At 38.1% G+C, this 20,257-nt stretch overlaps 1 protein-coding gene across 1 annotated transcript in view; it reads right to left on the bottom strand.

The window, feature by feature from the left end:
- The window catches only part of PCSK5 (proprotein convertase subtilisin/kexin type 5), a 259,883-nt gene that overhangs the window by 74,253 nt on the left and 165,373 nt on the right, over positions 1-20,257 (bottom strand). Inside the window, exons 13-16 of the mRNA XM_067315277.1 lie at positions 12,928-13,064; positions 4,357-4,500; positions 1,408-1,510; positions 669-862 (exon numbers count right to left, since the gene is read on the bottom strand). Coding sequence (XP_067171378.1) covers positions 669-862; positions 1,408-1,510; positions 4,357-4,500; positions 12,928-13,064 — 578 coding nt within the window. The remainder of the gene's footprint in view (positions 1-668; positions 863-1,407; positions 1,511-4,356; positions 4,501-12,927; positions 13,065-20,257) is intronic.

Here is a 20,257-nt window from a genome sequence, read left to right as displayed (position 1 = left end):
GCCCATGCTTGAATGTATGTCTGAGTATTTTTACTAGTCAAAGTTGGTAATTAAACATGGGCACTCTACTTGGCCTACATCACAGGAGCAAACTGAAGCCAGGTGTCTCACATGGCAGAGAATTACTGCTCTTGGGTCACCACATCACTGCAGGTACTTAAGTCTGTCAAAAATATAAACACTTTTTATACCCGAGCAGCCTGTTTTTCCTTAGTGCACAAGTTCAGTGCCTGTGCAGGATTTCTCGGCTGTTTATTCTATGTACATAGGGTCATGGTGGTGCCACAACATTCGGGTTTGGGGGAAGAAGGAATACTTCATGTTCAGAATTAGGGTGCTGCCCATCCTGTCTGGAGTAGTGAAAACCTGCTCCATCCTGCAACTGACTTGTCCTTGCACTGACCTCGTTGTGCTGCTGTTACTCTTAGCCACAAGCAGAAAAGACATTCTACTGCAAAGTATGATTTTTAAAAGCTATCTATCAAAGCAGAATCCTAGATTAATTTTTGAGGAGATTCTTAATCGCAATTGGCATCTAAAAATTTAGTAAGTGGAGTAGGATAAGAAATAAAGGTATGAACACATGCTTCCCTTGGTTGCAAGTATTCCAGCAACCCCCAAGATCAAATTCTGTAGTCCACAATAAAGAAATAATATGAAATACTAACTCTTATCGAGGTAAAACCCATCTGGGCAGCTGGTAACACAGCTATTGGTTACTTCATTCAGGTAGTAGCCAGATTTACAGGTCATGCACTGGTCACTGTGGCCTCCAACACAGGTTTCACAATTGGGTGAGCATTTTTTACAGCGTTTCTTGTCTGCATTGTAGTGACCCGGCGGGCAGTTCAGAACACAGATCCTGCAGAGAGCAGGGAAGAGAAGACAGAGTTGTTAATGAAATAACCTGCCACCACGTTCCTGCAACATGACTGCAAAGCAGAAGTATTTCTCAGCATTGCTGTTTTTCTGATGATCACCTGTTTACTGAAATGCAACCCTCCCAAGCACTGAATCAAGCTGCCTCTTCTTGTCTTCTTTTTCTTTCCCAACAGCATATGCTCTCTCACTGGCAAACCCTTGTCAGGCAGTCACGTGGTATCATTTTTAACCATCTACATCTCTTCCTATCTTGTTCAAACTCAATCACGGAAGCTGTAATAGCTATCACAGTTATATATATAGCCATCTTATGAAAAAATAATCAAGAGACAGGGAAATAATCAGAGAAGGGTGTTTGAAGGCTGTACTTTATATTCTGATTAGCTAGGTTTTTTCTCACTCCGAAGAAAATTTGTCAAATTCAGAGGAAAATAAATTATCCATGACTGCAGCAAAGAGAAGAGAAAGAAATTTAAGACATACACTGAGGAATCCATGAAGTAAAGATTTTTTATTTGGTCTTACCGTGTGTTATTCTTAGATTTGTAGTAGTAGTGCAGACAGTCAGTACAATGATCTGGTCCTGGCCCATCACACCCTACTTTACTGCATTCTGCATTGCAAGGACCTATAATAAAACCAAAAATCCAGGAGGAAAATTAACACTTCCCATCTGGTACTGAGTATCTTTTAAAACATAATATTTTAATGCGGAATTCAATTACTCCATTTACATATGTGATCTGAAGTCCAAATAGTAATTTGGCACCACTGAAAAGAAAAGGGTTAAACAATTTTTTAGCAAGCATGGTATCCACTACAGAACCTATCAGAAACTATTTCTGGCTACAGACAGATTCTTTCCTCATGAATTAGAAATCATTTTGAATTTTATTCAGTGGCTGCTCTGGTTACTGAGTGGGCGACAACTGGTTTAGGTGGCTACCACAACCCATGAGCACCAGCCCCAGGGCCCCGACTCGTCTGCCTCTGTGCTATTACATGCTGCAAAAGCCCTGGCTAACACTTGCTGATTAGCAAATCTTCCATCTCACCAGAACCTCATCTTCACAGTTTTCAGATAGGTCCTTCCAGCTAAAGGAGGAGAGGTCTGTTGACTCCTGCCTTTATATATGGGAACAGGGCATAGGGGTAAACTTGTAACTATTTTAGGATCATTGCTGTCCAGCAAATGAAATGCCACTCTGAAATTCCTCTTAACACCAGGCAAGCCTGTAGCAAAGTGATTTATTCATGCAACAAAATCTGAAGAAGTGAGTGACCTTTACAGCAGAGATGTTAAGTTACACACATTGTAGGTATTATAGTACATATGCAAACTGAGATGACTAAGTGTCTTTAGGTAATTCATATAGCTCCCTACAGCTAGGATCCACTCTTTTACATTAACCCTCAACCCTGCTCTTCACTGCACCTACAACAAAAGACCAAGACTCTGAATACTTCTCCTGCCTCTGTAATTTCTGCTGTCCTATCATCTTTTCCCTTTTCTTTCCCTCCTAAAGTGTGGTGGTGATGACCAAAATGGACACCAGAGAAAGACCGCTATCTAGTCCGTGCCTGAATGCATCTCTTCCTTTGAAATATTTTCTTTTCTTTCTAAAAGCTTGGTCTCCCATTCCTGGGCTGTACGATGTCACAGAACTGACAAGGTAAAGTAAACTTCATTTCCCACTCCTCTTCAAGTGTTTTTTTTTCCTGTTACTTGTGATTTTTTGTGTGATGATGACATCCATTGTATTATTTAATTAGATAACATTCTTGGCTTCAGTTTTAAGTATTTTCTCCCTATTACAAGACCCCTCAAAATATAATGGTAAAACTCTACAAATCACATTTCATGACAATTCATAACAAGCTATGTTTCAGTAACAAAACCGAAGTCAGCTCATTTTTGGTGACCTGTAATGTCTAAGCATTGTACTTGGACAGAGGTGAATGATGAAATTGAAGAGAGGAATGCCTGGAGTAGAAAATACCTTGCCAACCCTGTAAGATTCAGGCGACTGCCTCGAGGGACCTCATCACAGCAGCTTACAATAAAATTTTGGACAAGCTTTTGGAATGTGCATGCACGACAATGGACAAATCTCAGCATACTTTTCTCTACATATTTGTGTCTGAAAAGGGGAAACATATGCCTTTGACTCATGTGAGCCATTGCTTAATCATTTTGTGGATCTTTATTCACCTTATGGAAAACTGAGTGATTGTCAATTGCATTGGAAAGATGAATGAGCTACAGTGTTTTATAATATCTACTGGTAATGCCATCAAGAATTGTTAATGCCTTAAACGTGACTGATACCTAAAGAAGACTGTTAAGCATTGATTGTCCAGCACTGGTGTCCATGCTACCTGCGTAGCAGGATGAGAAAATATAAACAAGCAGTTTATAGTGTTTCATTACCTACCAAAATAAGGAGTTAAGAAGTTCTCAATCTAAAATAGGCACTGGGGGTCTGATGTGCTGTAGCAGGAGATGGTAATAACAGAAACTTAAGATTCAACAGTCCTAACCATCTAAAGAAAGCTCCTGGCACTGCTGGATTACATGTGGGAAACTGCCAACTCGACTCACTCCACAGCACTAAAAATCTAGTTCTACTAAAATCTAATGTAAATAATGAAAAACTTCTACAGGGATCAATGGAAAACAGCATGTATATAGAAGACAATATTATTCATATACACATATCTATCTATATATACACACACAAACATATACACACACACATACAAAAAGCAGTGCATTCTTCATAGCACCTTAACTGTATGTTAAAAATATATAACTTCTGTGCTTATACAATAATGACAAAAACGCATATGTAACTTTAAATTATTAAACAAATAATTATGATCTTAAATTAAGAAACCACTTCACTGAACTCACACCACTCCCACCCCCGTATGGTAAAATCCTCAGGTAATTTTATTTTGAGTAGACATCCTGTCAGCACCACGTTTTAGCCTCAGAATATTAATTTTCCTATATATAATTACTATAAATCCTGCATAATTAGTATTAGTTGTGCCACTGAAATCCTAACTAATTAAAGGAAATATAAATACTACTTTGTTCTTTTAGTCAGAGAAGATTAACTATCGGTGTTGTCTCTATTTCACTAATTTTAGCTATTTATCTGTAATTTTTTTTCTGGCAACTTTCAATACTATCTAATTGTTTCCCAGACAAGAAAGGCCACAGATCTTGCTGTGGGGTCAGAATCCTAGTCTTGAATTAACGCAAAACCACCAAGAGACACAAAATGTGGAAGAGGGAACATATCAGATAAGCAAGTCAGAGTCTGGATAATGTCTGACCATACCATTGACAATACAAAGTCCTATGAGAGAAACATCTTATACATGCAGAGTTTGAAGTTACTCCTTCAACCTTTTATGTGTTCAGTAAATACACAGAGTAAATGAATGATACTTCAAAGTACACACCTGAATAGTCATCTGTTCCATAATCTTCTGTAGGGTCTTCAACCGGACTAGAGCGCACTCGTTCCACTTTTGGAAAATCATTTCTTGGTGAGTAAGGCTGGATGGATGTTCCATACAGTACTAAGGACCATTCTTTCAATTTGCCTAGAAGTTAAATATTTAAAATCTAGCTTTAGAAATTGCTTCCTATTTTCTCTGTCTTACAGAAAGATATCACTAGTAAACATGACTTTGTCAGTAGGTATGGAAGACTTTGCATTTCATCTAAGTGTCTTTAAACATAGACAGCACAATCTTTGCTTTACTACAGATTTGGAAGGCTTACTTTATTTGATTGGATTTTCACACTGTATTTTATTTTGTTCCACCCTCTTGTAGGTCTACTAAAGGTCTGCTGCACAAGTTGAACTCAATAAAAACAATAAACAAAAAAAGTCTGGTCATAAAGTTATTCAGAAAATTTTTATGGAGTTCAACAAGGTGAGTTTTTGCTCCAGATTTCACTTTTCCTCAGAACATTAATTATCCAGTTTTTATTATTTGACATCTCTTAGCTAACTAGCTACATACTCAGAATTCTGACTTAATAGAGGGGTTACATTTTGGTTAATACTCAAGAGTATTTTTCATTGGCTTACAGGATATATCTTGATGAACACAAAAAAATTTCTTTTAAAATCTCCATGGTAGAATGTCAATGTCCCCTCCCAAAACAGCATAACTTCATATTCACTTGGCCTAATTATTTGGCAGATACATTACTCCATTGTCTGAGTTCGTCACTATTATTTTATTCTCTCAGCACTCACTCAAGTGAAAGAAAAAATTGTCTGCTTGCCTGAATCTTACTTTTTTGGCAAGTTTTTTGTGGAAGAATGGAAAGATAAATGTGTATCAAGTCATCAGTTCAGGCTGTCAGGACAAGAGGTGTGAACTTGCAGCCTCCACCTCCATGTCTTTACTCCCCAGTGAATTAATTCTGTGAAAGAACAAAAGGATTCAGGCCTCAAATAATGCTTAAGGTAATGATGCATGAAAAATACATTCCTGCTTGAGAAGGTGGAAAGCAAGTTTGGCCTTACCCTGTTCTCTTGATTCTATTTATCTGTGTCAAAGCAGCAAGTTCTAAATGTCAATTTCTCATCGGAAGAGACAGGGAAGAGGGGAGCTGGGAGCATTTCTTTTCTAAATTTGAAAGATTCTATTTTTGTAGGCTGTTCTGTGGTTAAAATACTCTTCCCTTGAACTACTGATTTAGAAAAAATGTAATCCAGGTAAGCCTCCCCACAGGAAAATCACTTAATATACTTTCTGTAAAATTAAATTCAATGCCACTCAATACCTTGTTGCTTGGGCTTTTTCAGCCTGTGCAAGCAAATTACTTTGACCTTTATTAGAATCAAGTTATTTTTCTGTATTTTCCCAATGTCATCTGGTATCCTCTGAGGACATGACCAAAACTGAACATTATCTCTCTGGTTTTACGTTCATCTGCCAAGCATTAAGCAACAATAACCAAAGCCACGGATTTCACTGAGGAATGACAGCTAACTGACAGATGATAACCCAATTCTTCTAAATTGTTTTATACTGGGGTTTTAAATTGGGGTTAAAGATGGGAATAAAACTGCTATCTCACTGTCTCTGACAATCCAATTTAATCTTTATTTGATAGAAATTTCTACACTGTATATGAAACCTTCTCTGTTCTATACTCAATTTTAAAGAAAGAGTATAGGCAAGACTCTACATCATACAACAGTTGTTTCGCACAGTAATTTCCAACTTCTTGTAGCTGAAGCAAAACATTACTTTTAAAGAGACTTTCAATCTTGATTTTAAAAAGTATTTGATGAAGAACCTCTTCTTCTCAAGAAGAATCTCTTCTTCTCAAGAAGAACCTCAGTTCTTCTCACCTTCAACCTTCTTCTCACCTCTTGCCAAACAGCTGGCTGATCACCTTGACTGTCAAACTCTACACACCTTATTTTCTATTTGTCTTTTCCTAGGTCTAGCTCACAGCCATGAAGCTCTTTAGTTCCCACTAGATTAAAAAAAAACCCAAATCACATATTTTCTTCTTGTATAGACACTTAGGGATCAAGTCACCTCTCAATGTTCTTTAAAGTGATTCAGCTGAGTTCTTAAAGGCACTTTCCTTTTAGCAAAAGAGTTATACAGGGAAGTCGTGTTTAACTACACAAGCAGTCATCTCTATAGCCTTTTCAAAGCTACAGCTTCTTCTTCTCCGCATGCAATCTCTGTCCTTTTTGTGATTTAACCCACTTCTATAGCATATTGACCACAATATATTGGATGCAATCAAAAAATATGTGTTTTACTAAGTTACCCAGACCTTTCCATCCTCATCGTTATTTTGCTCCAATGATCACAAAACTTTCCAAGTGTTGATTTTATATTTCTTCCAGAACACTGGTAAAAATATCAAATACTAGAAAGTAATATCTGCAAGGACCCACTAACAGGCAAAGGTGCTCCTCAAGCAGAGTGTATGGTTGTGTATGGGCTTCACACACATGGAAGGGCTTGTACCAACATACCTGCAGCAAGGATTGGAGCCTTAAAAGTATATCTAATGCAACAGGGCAGTGAGGGAAATAATGCAGGGTCTCTCAGGAGATTAGTTTCCTTTTAAGAATGGTTCAGTAAACAAAGAGAGAGAAAATTCATGTGACTTGCCAGCAAATAAATGAAGTCTGCCTCAAGGCAGGTTTAATTTGCACAATGAAAATATTTCAATAAATAAGTATATACACATACACACACACTTTTATAATGAATAAACAAAGTGTGCACATTTGAGCCAAAATCTTTCAATTCCCATTTTTGGCTGATTCCATCATTTAGTTTGGCTACAATAATCCCTTACCCTGCTTGTATTTAGTACATAACAGAGGTCCCACACTGTATGTATAGGAGAAAGGGTATGTCACAGTGTGTCACAGCAAGCACATGTCCGCCTACATAAACTGTACAGAATTAAATGCAGAAATCACAGGCACTATTTTTATGAACTGGACCCTGCATTTCTTTACGGGTAACAGATGTGGCATTACCTTGCTAATGCTGGGATATGATGACATGTTGGCTCTTTGTTCTCAGTTTGATTACAGGAAAACTGCAGCTCTTAATTATAAGACTTTATAATAGCTGAACAAATACATGCACACACAGAAACAAGAAACAGGCATGACGGTGATATCAGTGTGATAAACTGCAGGCTATGGTGATAAAGTGGAGAGGCACCATAAATCATATTTAAGCACCTTTTGCTTACTTCACATTCTGTTCAGCGCAGAGACTAACCCTAACGTGCCCAAACGGCCGGGTTTATCCACTACTAATATATGGCAGGAACTTTCAAATTATTCTGGGCAGAAATGTTATGGGCCAGCTTCCATCACAAGGCAAGCACTACCCTAGAAACTGGGGGACATGTCACTAAAGAGGACACAATGAACCAGGGCCCAAATTCACAGCTGGATTGCATCTTGTAAAATACAAATGCATGTCAAAAACTAATGAGTCTAAAACAGTGTTTCACACTCAGGTTAAGAGATAGTAAAGAATAAATTTTCCAGCAGAATTCTTTCAGCACAGTAGCTTCCTCCACCACCCTTGGCTTGGCAGGTCTTCGTATCTCCTGGTCTTACCACCCCTTTTCCCCCAGAGTTTAGGCTTTCATCCTCAAGGAGCAAAGAAATCAGTCCCACAAAACTAGCCACTGTAGTGCTGGGAAGAGTATATATGAAGTATTGAAATCACTAAATCCATAAGACTATATGGCTACTCATGTTAAAAAAAAGTTTGCAGAAAACAGGCTTTAAAGCGTAAAGCTGGAAATGTAGCTGGTCTCTTTTAGACTGTCCTGGTGACATAAAAGGGCTGTAAATGATGTCTGGAGAATAGCCCAGGTGGACAGCTTCCAAAATGGCTCTTTTCTAAGCCTTAATACAGGGAGCATGCCAACGCAGGGAAAAGAGGGGAATAGCTGAAATGTGTTGCTCTCTGGCTATCTTTCCTCCCTGTTGGATGAACCACTGGGTGCCGGTATACACAGCAGTGAAGGGCAGCCCCAGCTTTTCCTTCAAGCCAGAGAAGCTCCTGGCTCCTTCAAAAATAACAAGTATAAGACACAGTAGAAAATCACTGATTTTTCTCTCTCATTTTTTTCCTTCAACAATCTGATTAAATGTAAATCATGTAGTTTTTGTGTAGCACCTCTCCTCTATCAAATTCAAAAGCACTGAAAATTCTCTGAACACACTAAAAAGAACTGTATAGTTTTGCCCATAGTTTATGACTGCTCTTCCTGATACATTTAATGAATACCCCTATCAGTGTACTGGAAACTCTGCTCTGCTCAGCATTAACTGATACAATTAATATCATTAGCTAAGAACCTGTCACCAGTGTAAAACCAAGTTGAGAAATGATCAGTGTGGATAAAATGAAGTGAAAACTGAAACACTGGCAGTACTCCTATTTTATTTCAGACCTCCAGAGGATGATAATCAAAATTTTCAAAATGCCGTACTTAATGTTAGCCTCTTGAGTACACAGCTAACATTTAAATAATACTGACCACCCTAGAGTTACCACAGACATATATAAACAACATAGGAAGTTGTTTGCTGCTCAGCAATTTTGAAAATCACACTGCTTATTTAGGTGTTCAGTAGGGACTTATGGGCCTCTTTTTACATGACAGGCTTTAACAACTTTGTCTTATGACTGCAGGTTTAGTCTCTTAAAAGGGAAGATTCAGGTAATGCAGATGCAGTCAACTAAGACAGGTAACAAGCAAATTTGATTACATATATTTATTTCTTTCTGGAAAAAAATGTGTATATATATGTATATATATGTGTATATATATACACACATATACATATATGCATATAAATATATGAATACATATAAAAGCAGAGACACTGCCTATCTGGCCATCTGTTGTACTAAACAGAACATAATTCAGCCACCCAATGAAGAGCAGAAATAAAGGACTAAAATTCTCATTCAAGTTAACACCATTGATTTCAACAGCAGTTGGGTGAGGCTGATCTATGATTTGGATTTTCAGAACAGAAAATCATCTAAGAAGCATAAAATCAGGACTTCCATTTTGTCATAATATTGAAATGAGGGCATATTTTTGTCCAAACAAAACTGTATAAACTCATTTGAATTTGGCCTATATACCGCTTGGAATAGGGAGGAAACAGGATCACCGGACAACTCCATGTTCACACATTAGAATTCCTAGTGTGCCTTGGCTTTCTCTAAATCACTGTGAAAATAGTCCTACTGAGTTTGCAAGCTTTAAGAGGGAATAGGACAAGCCTCCCAGGGCAGTTAACTCCTTTGAGAGAGACACATTTACCTTGAATAGGTAAATGGCACATACCCTTCATTTCAATCTAACTAATTTAACAATTGAATCAAGAGGAAGAAAAAGCATTCCCCTCTATGGAGAACATCTCCACAGCTGCTGGCAGAAATATTTTTGGGCCCACCTTTGACAAAGTTGAACTGAAACAATTAACCTTTATCTAGCATGGCCAACTACATGTACATATTCTATAATGCTAACTTTTCTTATTTTAAACATATAGTTTTATGCACATTATTTAGCATTTAGCATAAATTTTCTTTATTTGTGCCTTTTCATATACTAGAAACAATAAAAGTACTTATTATATTTAGCGAGGGTCATTCAAATATTTTTAGTGACTCTCAATAACCTAGTCATTCAGGAACAAGCCTATTTAAAAATCCCCTATTGTTAAGCTCACAAATATATGTTTTTATGGCTTCAAATTCTTTATTTTGAGTTAATATCTGTATCTTAAAAGGCAGAATTGTTTTTTAGCAAAACAATTAGAAAATCCTGACTGTTTCATGAGTTTACTTAGCTGCCTGAGGTGTAATGTATCTTGTAGTTTATTGAATTATAAATTAATATTCTACTGGTATTGTTATGGCAATCCTAACCATACTTTATAGCAGAACTCTTATAACTCATTTTTAGATGTCTGAAAGTAGTAATCAACTAGATTTGCCACTTTCAACGCAATATTATAGCTTGCTGACATGCTGTCCAATCAAATATATTAAGATTAATAATTTAGATTAGTGATAAATAATTTCCAATACATTAGTAGTATTCAGCTAACAAACAAAGAGATTAAAACTCTTTAATCTATATTCCTTGTTGATGTAATATATACCTTTCCTTATTTTTATTAAAGGAAATCTTTATGGAAATTAAATAGATGGGTTCTTAGGGTTTCCACCTATTTTGATGTGAGGTCCCAAGGGAAGGACTGTGTTCAGTATTCATGCATAACAGTGGTATTTTTTTTCTGTGTATAGTATCTCTATTTCAAAGCGGGTCTCAAGGCTGAAATTTTTGGTAGGTCTAAAAGGAATTATATACTTGTGTCTCATAACCAGCAGATAGGAGCAAGCACCCACTCCCATGAGTCTCTTTGGAAGCCCTCGCCTCAACCTCCATTTCCTTTGAGGTATTCCTACTGAAATTTCTGAATGAAACTGAACTATGCAGTGGGAATTAAAAAAACAGAGAGTATCTGCAGCCTCAGAAATTCTTCATAAGAGCATAGTTCATAAGTGGACAAATACGTGGTCTGGGCACTTTACTTATACACTTGGGAGTCCAATGCAACCTATTGGTGTAGCAAGCCACGGATTTCTCTCTTCTGTATAAATGGATTTCCTAGTTATGTAAACACTGATAAACGCCACTGTTTTCCTTATGGATAGGATGAAAAGTACTAAGCAAAGAGGAACAACGTGGAAATAAATTCTTAGGGCCTATATCAGCCATTAGAGTCACTGGCAACTTGAATACAGCAGAATAGCTCTGGGCTGCGCTAACTTATGCTGAAGACCTGTCTGACATAACTATATCCAAAAAACCAGATGCCTGTATATTATAACTTCTCTCAAACATGACACCTGCAGTTTCATGCAGTTTTGTGTCTTTCTCCTTGAAAACTCCACCTACTAAAGATTTGCCTTTGTTTGGTCAAAGCACTAACTCTTGGTAACCTGTCAGATAGTACAGGAGTCTGTTTCTGCCTGTGACGGTGTTCTCCTTTCCCCCCCCACTGATGTGCTCTCTCCCCCTCAGCCTGAGCTCCCTGTAAACAGCACATATGCAGGGGCTAATTGAGCATGCGCCAACTAAGGCCCATCTAGTATGCAAACACAACTATGAGTCAATCATCTCCCCCCCCGTAAATAGGGGGCAGCCCAGAGCCCCTTGAGCTCTCCTGCACAGCAGCAGACTGCACTGCAGAACCTCCTCTTGAGCAGGGACGCCTCTCAAGGTTACTCCTCGAGGTCGAGAGATTCCTTACCCACGACAGATCCTCGGTAAGTGATTAATAGCATGCTGAACTTTTGTGAACTTCACAAAACTTTGCTGAGTTATATCTCTGATTAATTGTGCACATAATCCCTTAGACATAAACTGTTGACCACGTCTGAGACTAGGATCAGATCCAGCCGCACCTAGGCTCCTCTCAGAAGGAGTTTAGAAAGCAAGGGGGTCCTTTCCGAACCTCATGACTCAACGGGAAGGTCTCCTTTGCACACACCTCTTTAGATATAAACCGTTGACCAAGTCTGGGACTAGGACTGGATTCAGCCGCACCTAGGCTCCTCTCAGAAGGAGTTTAGAAAGCAAGGGGGTCCTTTCTGAACCTCATGACTCAATGGGAGGATCTCCTTCGCACACACTCCTTTAGACATAAACTGTTGACCAAGTCTGGGACTAGGATTGGATCCAGCTGCACCCAGGCTCCTCCGAGGGGGAGTCTGGAAAGCAAGGGGGTCCAGTCTGAACCTCATGACTCAACAGAAGGGTCCCCTTCACACATAATCCTTTAGACATGAGCTGTTGACCAAGTCTGGGACTAAGATTGGGTCCAGCCACACCTAGGCTCCTCTCAGGAGTTCAGAAAGCATGGGGGTCCTTTCTGAACCTTGTGAGTCAATAGGAGGGTCTCCGTTGCGTGTGCATCTGACCCTGTTCTTCATGCAGTAAATAACTGAGCGAACCTTGCCAATCGAACCTTGTTAAATCGTTCTTATTTACGATTGAACTTTGTTAAGTCGCTATTTTACCGCAATAAACGTAGTGCTGCTTCCCTCTTACGAGTGAAGTGCATCACTCCTTTTGCGACAGTGGCCAAAATCACTTCTTACGCTTTGAGACAACTTTGAAGGTGAGAAAGGGCGCATTGTGCCCCTGAGAAGGTGAACTTCTCCATGAAAACCAGAAGTAAGTTCAGGATAAAAAAGAACTACAAGTCTTAAATGACAAATAACAGCAACATAAAAATGAGGAGTGCATCGATAACTATAATTAAGAATAACGCATAGCTCTTCATATCTCTGTCTTCACATTAAACCAATGAGATGTCAGAAGTGTAAATAAAAGATGGAAGATAGTCGAAGCAATGTTAGCAGCTTCAGCATCCTTCTGACTCCAGTGAAATCAAACACAGGCCAGAGTCATACCTGGAGTCTTGAAATTTCTCAGCTGAGAAGGAGTGTCACAGATTTCCAAGATCCAGTCACCTGCTGCTTTTTCACTCCAGCAGTGAGTAGTCATAAATTCCCAGTTTTTAAATCCTTCCATGGAATGATCAAATAACCTAAAATAAATCAAGACATTTGTGTAAGCACACCACTTTATTAGTGGAGCTAAGCCTCCAAGTCAGCAGGCTCTGACACAATATACTAGTTAGCCAGTTCATTCATCTACACCTTTACAAAATATTAATCCAGATGGTTTTCCAGCACATATTTCAAATACATTTACCAGTTGTTTTTTTTTTTTTTGATGGAGAAGATTTTTTGCATGTTGTCATAATGTGAAAGAGAACTCAAAGAGGATTCACTGTAAATAAAAATTGCTAATACGGTTTAATAGAAAGCATGTATCTTGGGAAAAGTGGATATCCTTTGCTTTAAAAGCACAATGTAAATACCAACAACTTTCTTTAAGTTGGGAAAGTTCTGTAACATTTACTTTTGGTTATAGATTGAAGTACTGAAAAGGGATTTTAAGAAAATAAAAGCATTAAGTGACTGAGACAACAAGAACAACTGAACACATGTCATTCCTCATCAGGAAATCAAGCATATTTGAGATTTTGGTCTCAAACCTGAAATGACCAAGGCATCACTCTATTCAAACACTTGACAGGATCGAGTTTGGGTAAAACTGAGAGACTAATGGCATCTGATGATTTCATCTTGCTAACAATATTACCCTAATTTAATTACTTAGGTCTTGGGTGAAGAGGTTGGAGCTCAGGCCTGGATTACGGTAATTTCTATTGCGGGGGGCCCAGTTCAGAGACTGCAATGTGATGCTGATGGGGTGGGGGAAGGGGAAGGAGGACTGGCCGGAGATTTTATTGCCTTAAACTGGAATTTATTAATGAGATTTTGGAAAGACACAAGAGAACTTGCACTTTTATTCAGTGCTCACAGCGTGTTTCCTGCTACCCCAAAGCTATTGATGGGAGGTGCACTCTAATATAGAGACTGCTGCCTCTAATAAAAATGGCACAGCTCAGCTTTAAAAGATATATATATATATACATATATATATATATATATATGTATAGTTTTAGAACTCCCTCTCTCTCAAGGAAAGGCAGAATGAGAGCTATTACATTCATCAGCATTTTAATTTGCTCTTCATGTGTGGAAATTCCACTGGTGACAGCTACGCTTAAAATATTTTCATAAAAACATGATTTGTACAGTAGAAAATCCAGTGGATTTAGAACACTTCCATAAAATGGAGAGCAATCTAGTGTATGAATACAAAAATACTCTGATCTATCTTAAAAACTTATTTTACACTCGATTCTTTATTGTTATTTTCCAAGGATATTTCAAGCTTTTTTCTCAAAAACTTGTGAAATTCAGCGTTCAAACATTGGGCAAAGAGGATAGTTTTGTAGCGATGTGAGTATGTGCTAGGTTCTGCTGAAAACGCTCACATAAGATGAGGATAAAAGGCCATTTTTCTTGTCGAAAGCTTTGATCAGTCAGAGGCCCGAGGCCAAGAACTGGATGGGCCTACATATCCACAACTCACTTCAGTAGGGCGCAGATGCGTGGACTGCTTATAGGATTTGGCTTATAGTTGATTTTCTCCCTTTCATTTGTGTAACCTTCTTCCATTGGGTATGAATGTCTATAATGTTACTCTTATTTATTAGTGTTGATAACATTTATTTAAAATACATTTAAAATAGGCTGCATTTTCAGTGATAATTGGGTGCGATTTTCTTCTGATGCAGTTTTGTAGATAGAACTATGCCACCAGAATTGGCCTGTTTCATGTCACAGTTAAATCAGTTGTTTGAATACAACAAATTTCACAAACACATGGCACACATCATTTACTGAAAGGTAGAAATTATCTAACTAGTTATTACCCGGTTTTTGCATGTGAGTTTTTGCATGTGAGTATGTCATTATGTAGGTTATTTCCATTATGTAGGTTATTTCAGTCAAATTGTCATACAGTGTTTAGCTGATAACTGATGTATTACTTTTTAAACACACTGTCAATCAGTCAAGGCAGCAGTATTCCTTTTAGCCATTATAGCAACTGAATTATATAGTATTATATAAATACCACGCAATTATATTTGAAATTCTATATTCATTGGGCTTGCATTCACATACATAGAAACACCAGTTACTGCTTATTTTTACTGGAATTAGTTTGACATTTCTGTGTTTAAAGGTGATTATATGCCATGTTTTGGTATTTTAAAATGCTGTCAGATTTCTATTTTAATCTTGCATCATTCCTTTAAGTCATTTTAGGAGGAAAAAACAAAAATCCCTTACAACTTGGTCTTAGATATACAAAAACACCTCCATCTAGAATACGCTATGGCTTAAAATGTAAGCTTTCAAATTGCCATCATTTATGCGGGTAGGGGAAAACACAGGAATATTATTTCACAGGAAACGGGCCAGGTTTTGGAAAGAAAACTTCTCTAAACTTCTTTGGGACAGATTTAATTTTATAAAGTAAGATTTAAATTGAAATTTTTTACTGTATGAACTAAATTTCTACAAATGATCTGACAAATGAGCCAAAAAGCTATAGACTTAGATCAAAAGAACAGTTAACAAAAAAGGAAGTTTAAGGTTAGAAAGATACTGACTCTGAGGTTATCTGTAGGTGCATGCTGTACATACACAACAGTCCAAGTATTTTCATGTTGCTCTGCTCAAGTACTAAACTCTCAAATCAAAGAACCTGTGAGGTGTTACCTACATTTCCTCTTCAGGTGTGTTGAGTGAAAGGATGAAATGATCAAAATGGTTACACAAAAGTTCTGGCGTACTTTTCCTTATTCAGGAAGAAGTACATACAAAATAGGATCTTTTAAGGAAGACTGAGCCACTCCAGGTGGTTAATTGATTTTGTTATTTGTCAGATTTATGCCAAATCAAACTTCGTATTAAGGACACATTTATACACAGCTTATCATGGATTAGCAAATTATTAGTATATGGTCTGATAAATTGTTAGTTAGGTTATTATAGATTAAAATTGTTTAGCAAGATGCCTAGAATAGTCTGATAATTTTTATGACCATGCTTATGTATACCTGCAGCACCAACACTCATGCACATAACATGCTTTTAACTGCTTAAGTGACAATGATTGACTCTTTATAAATTATTTGTTAACATAACCACAATAGAAAGCCAGATCTGTTATTCAGTTGCTCAGGCAACCTTTGTTAATAACATCATCTTCAAGATAGGCTAGCTATGACTGTTATATCCAGAGAGGCTAATTTTGGGCTGCTGATTACTATGAATAGCAATACATTTAAAAATAATGGTTCTTCTCTCTCTGAGTAATTTTATGACATATTCCTCACCTGTCATATGTAGGTCTATATGAGAATACATATGCTTACAGAGTGTAGACTAAACTATTTCCTTAAAATAAATTCAAGTTACAAAGTCTTGGTTTCTTCTACTGTCATCATCTCAGCCTAGAAATTGTATCCCCTTTCTGTTTGAGAATTTAACTTGAAGCAGAAATATTCATCTGTAATCAAATTTTAGAAGCAGAGGAAGACAAGTATCCACTTTCAGTGGATTCCACAATTGGGAACATAAGGCTAGTCTCTCACAATTAGATCTGCTACCATTAAAAAAAAATGCAAGTGTTTTAGATTTTTAGCAAACCTCTCTAAGTTCCTAAATGCACAGAAAAAAGATTTTGCTTTAATTGGTGAAACAAAGCCCTTTTAGGTGAGCAAAAGAAGTCGGGGTGGAGCTTCCATTTGGTAAAATCACAATCAGCCATCACAAACAAAAAAAGAGTGAGAGTATCATAGGAAATTTTTTATTATCCAGGTCTTTTTTTTTTTTTTTTTGTCCCAGAAGGTGCAGCTGAACCCGACTGACAGCCATGCTCTGCATATTGAGCTGACTGCACTGGGAACCAGGAAATGTGCAACCTGACGGTGACTAGTGGTTGGGGCTGAGAGCACTGGAAGCAGCTGGCAAGAGATGCCTATTTGTCCCTGATTGCAGTAGTCCTCGGTTATGACGTGCTGCAGCCTACTAAATTAGTAGCCTGACAGGCATGTAGTCTTTGCCCACTGGGCTAATGGGCCCCAAGACTTAAAGTGAGCTGGTGTTTTGAGCAGAGCAGAGTGCCCTCCTGAGCCATGCACCTGCAGGCACTTGGGTCAGCTGGTCTCCTTGGAGCAGCTCTTCTCCGCAGGGTTGCCTGGACTGCCTGTCAGTGGGAAAACATAACCAATGAGCAGCCACGGATAGCCCAAACTGATTTAGTCAAAGCATTCAGCCAGGCCCATCTGCATTGAAGTACTCAGGAGAGGAATGCTCCCGTGAAATGGTTTGTGGGGAGATAGGCACCTCAGAAGCTTTCTCCCCTCCCTGTGGCAGGGAAGATCTCTTAAACTTCTGGAGGTGAGATCTAAAGAAAATGTACTTAAAAGTTATGCATATGCATCTATTTTTTAAAATGTCTTTTGGATTTGGTTATCACAGTTAATTTTATGAAGCAAAGCAGATCTCAGTTTGAGCCTAACCTGAGCATGAAAAATTTGCTTGGAGGAGAATAGCGTGAACAACAAGGCACAGAGCCTGAGAGCCTGAAATAGTGTTGAGTGCAGCAACCATCAACTTTGAATACGGAGAGCTTGTCCCCAAGCAGTATGCATATTAGCATTAAATGATCTGTCTTCACCCAAAGGCATGTCAGGCTGATGAGCTCCACACGCCGCACTGGTCAGCCAGCTGTGTAGTTGATGGCAGTAGTTATCTTTAAAGCTGAACTTTTTTTCTTCCTGAATTTGCAGTAAATCTTCAGAAATCTCTCTCTAAACAGGCATAAATCCTACAGCAAGAGCATGAATGAACATGGTGCCATATATACACACTTTTTCCGAACATCAGTCATTTAGGTCTGAAAAGGGATCTCTGATTCAGGTAAGGGCAGTAGGGGAGACTGACTCTTCTGCATGCAATCAAATTCATTCCTGCCACAACTCAATGTAATAAGTATTATTATAGTAAGACCGAGTTGGGCTTAGTTTTCATAAAGCTAGAAAAAGACCCACTCTCCTTGCCATAGTACCTGGGGCAAAGTTGTCTTGAAAAGCAAAAATCCTGGGTGTTCTACCTCTCATCTGTTTTACACAGCTCCTCTCTTTCTTTTTAGATCAATACAAAAACCATAATCTGAGACATTTAGCTGGATCCTAAATTTGTGTTTATCCATTTATCTTCACTCTCACTTCTACTATGGAAAATTAGTTCAAACTTTTAATTATGGATGCCAACCTTCCACTACAATTCTACTTAAATTATTGAATTCTAAAAGCCAATACACACCTATTCTGCACATCTCCTTGATTAATTCTTTACTAGTCTCAGTCCTCAAAGGAAGGCATGTGTCATTCTAGATCTCAGCTATATTGCACTTCATTCTTTTTCCACATTTATTTTGAACATCTTCCAGGATTGACTTTAGAGTTACATGGAGGATAGTGTCAGTTATGTGCATTCATTTGCTCTCCTGCACATAAACCTGATTTGGTCTTTCCTGCGGAGCTAGGAAAATCAACAATAACTTTTCCTCTTTGATATAAAAAATTGTTTACTGGTTTGTTTTTGATGCTACGTCTCCAGTACCTCCAGAGCTCCTCACTCTATCTAATGCTAATACTGACAGGATTTAACAAAAGAAGTACTCAATCCCTTTTAGAGGTATTGACATCGCAGTTGCAGGAGTGCAAAGAATGGGTGGTAGAAGGAAGGGTAGTGGGATGTCTATTCAGGAAAAGAAAAGACAAAGACAAGAGAGGAACAAAATGAAACATAGGAAGTTCGATTTGGGAGAAACAGTTTTCCAAGAACTGCTTCATCCTGGGGACACACCACAAGCACAGGATTATTGTTTGCTCATCCTTGATTTAATAATGTCACCACAGGGTAATTTTCACAGTTACCCGAAACACTCAGACTCAGAAGAAAGGTTGACCCTATCCTTTTCTTTTTACCCCTAAAATGCCATTTTTTTAATTGGAGTCTAATGTGTAAACTGTAATAAAAATCAGAATCCAGACATAAAAATACTCTCTTATCAAGAAATGGTTTCCTCTACTTCTGATCATCTAGAATTTTTAGGAAGTGATCTGGGAAGTGAGATTAGATGAGAATATCTCACTTTTGATGTAAGAGTTTTCCAGAGAGGATGACATTATTAAAATTTACTGATTATCAAAGATTTCATTACAGAAAAAAAAATGGTATTGAAAATACTTCCTTTTGTTGTTGAACAGAGGTATTATTAATGTCAGTGCCATGTAAGCATAGGAAGCTAGTGGCCTGGAAACTTGCCACCACGTGGTTAAAAAATTTCAGTTACACAGTTCAAATGGCAGCAGCTGCTTTAAATTTAAAGGGCAAAATTTAAACAAGCCGTGACTTTGGCAGGAGACAAACGAGCCCCAAGTTTCCCTCTTCTATCCTCCTTCTATTTAGCTGTTCCTCCATGGCTGCCTGTATTGAGTGTCTGTTAGAACAGATCTTGGTATGTCTCAAAATACTCTGAAATGTATGCTGCCAAATCCAATGGCCAATTGTTTTTAAAAGGGGGATACTGTTCCCCTTTGGACTTAACTGTAGTCATTTTGACTGACTAAGCCTCATCCTCACACCAGCCAGCACTTTGCAAGCCTGTATTTTCCTCTGTTGCAGTACATCCAATGTAATCATGTTTAGTACTTTCCAAACAACAAAGCAGATGTTCCCTGTAATGCAGTTTTTGAAGAATGCGCATGAGGCTCAGGCCAGTGACAGCGTAATCCACCAAATGCCTGCAAAGGAATCCACACCGCCTCTGACTAACAAGTTTTCTTACTGAAGTCATTTTAGGGGATGCCAACACTAAGAGCAAAATATGCAGAGAAAAGGCCAGATACTGCCTGTGAGACCTACTTGTCAATGCACCAGAAACTATACAATGACTCTTCTTCCAGAATTGGTGAAGAACTGCACATGTGTAAAATATACCTTTTTGCACTTCCAGACATTTTACCAGCAAACTGTTTTGAATTAAACCCAGATGAGTAAAGGTAAAGCAATGAGGTTTTCCCTGGGTTCAGTAAAAACAGCTGGTATTGCTGCTATTAATCATGTACGTGTGCATTAAAAGGTCTTGTATGTCTGAGAAAAGCGTCTCAGTCAGGTAGTAGCAATGTACAGCAGCCTCTAGGACCTTTGCCTATAGAAAAAAAAAAAAAAAGACTATTTG

Source organism: Apteryx mantelli, chromosome Z (assembly GCF_036417845.1).
Source record: "Apteryx mantelli isolate bAptMan1 chromosome Z, bAptMan1.hap1, whole genome shotgun sequence".
Lineage (NCBI taxonomy): Eukaryota > Metazoa > Chordata > Aves > Apterygiformes > Apterygidae > Apteryx > Apteryx mantelli.
Note: the sequence above shows the minus strand (reverse complement) of the source record. Positions and strands in the feature narration are given on the sequence as shown.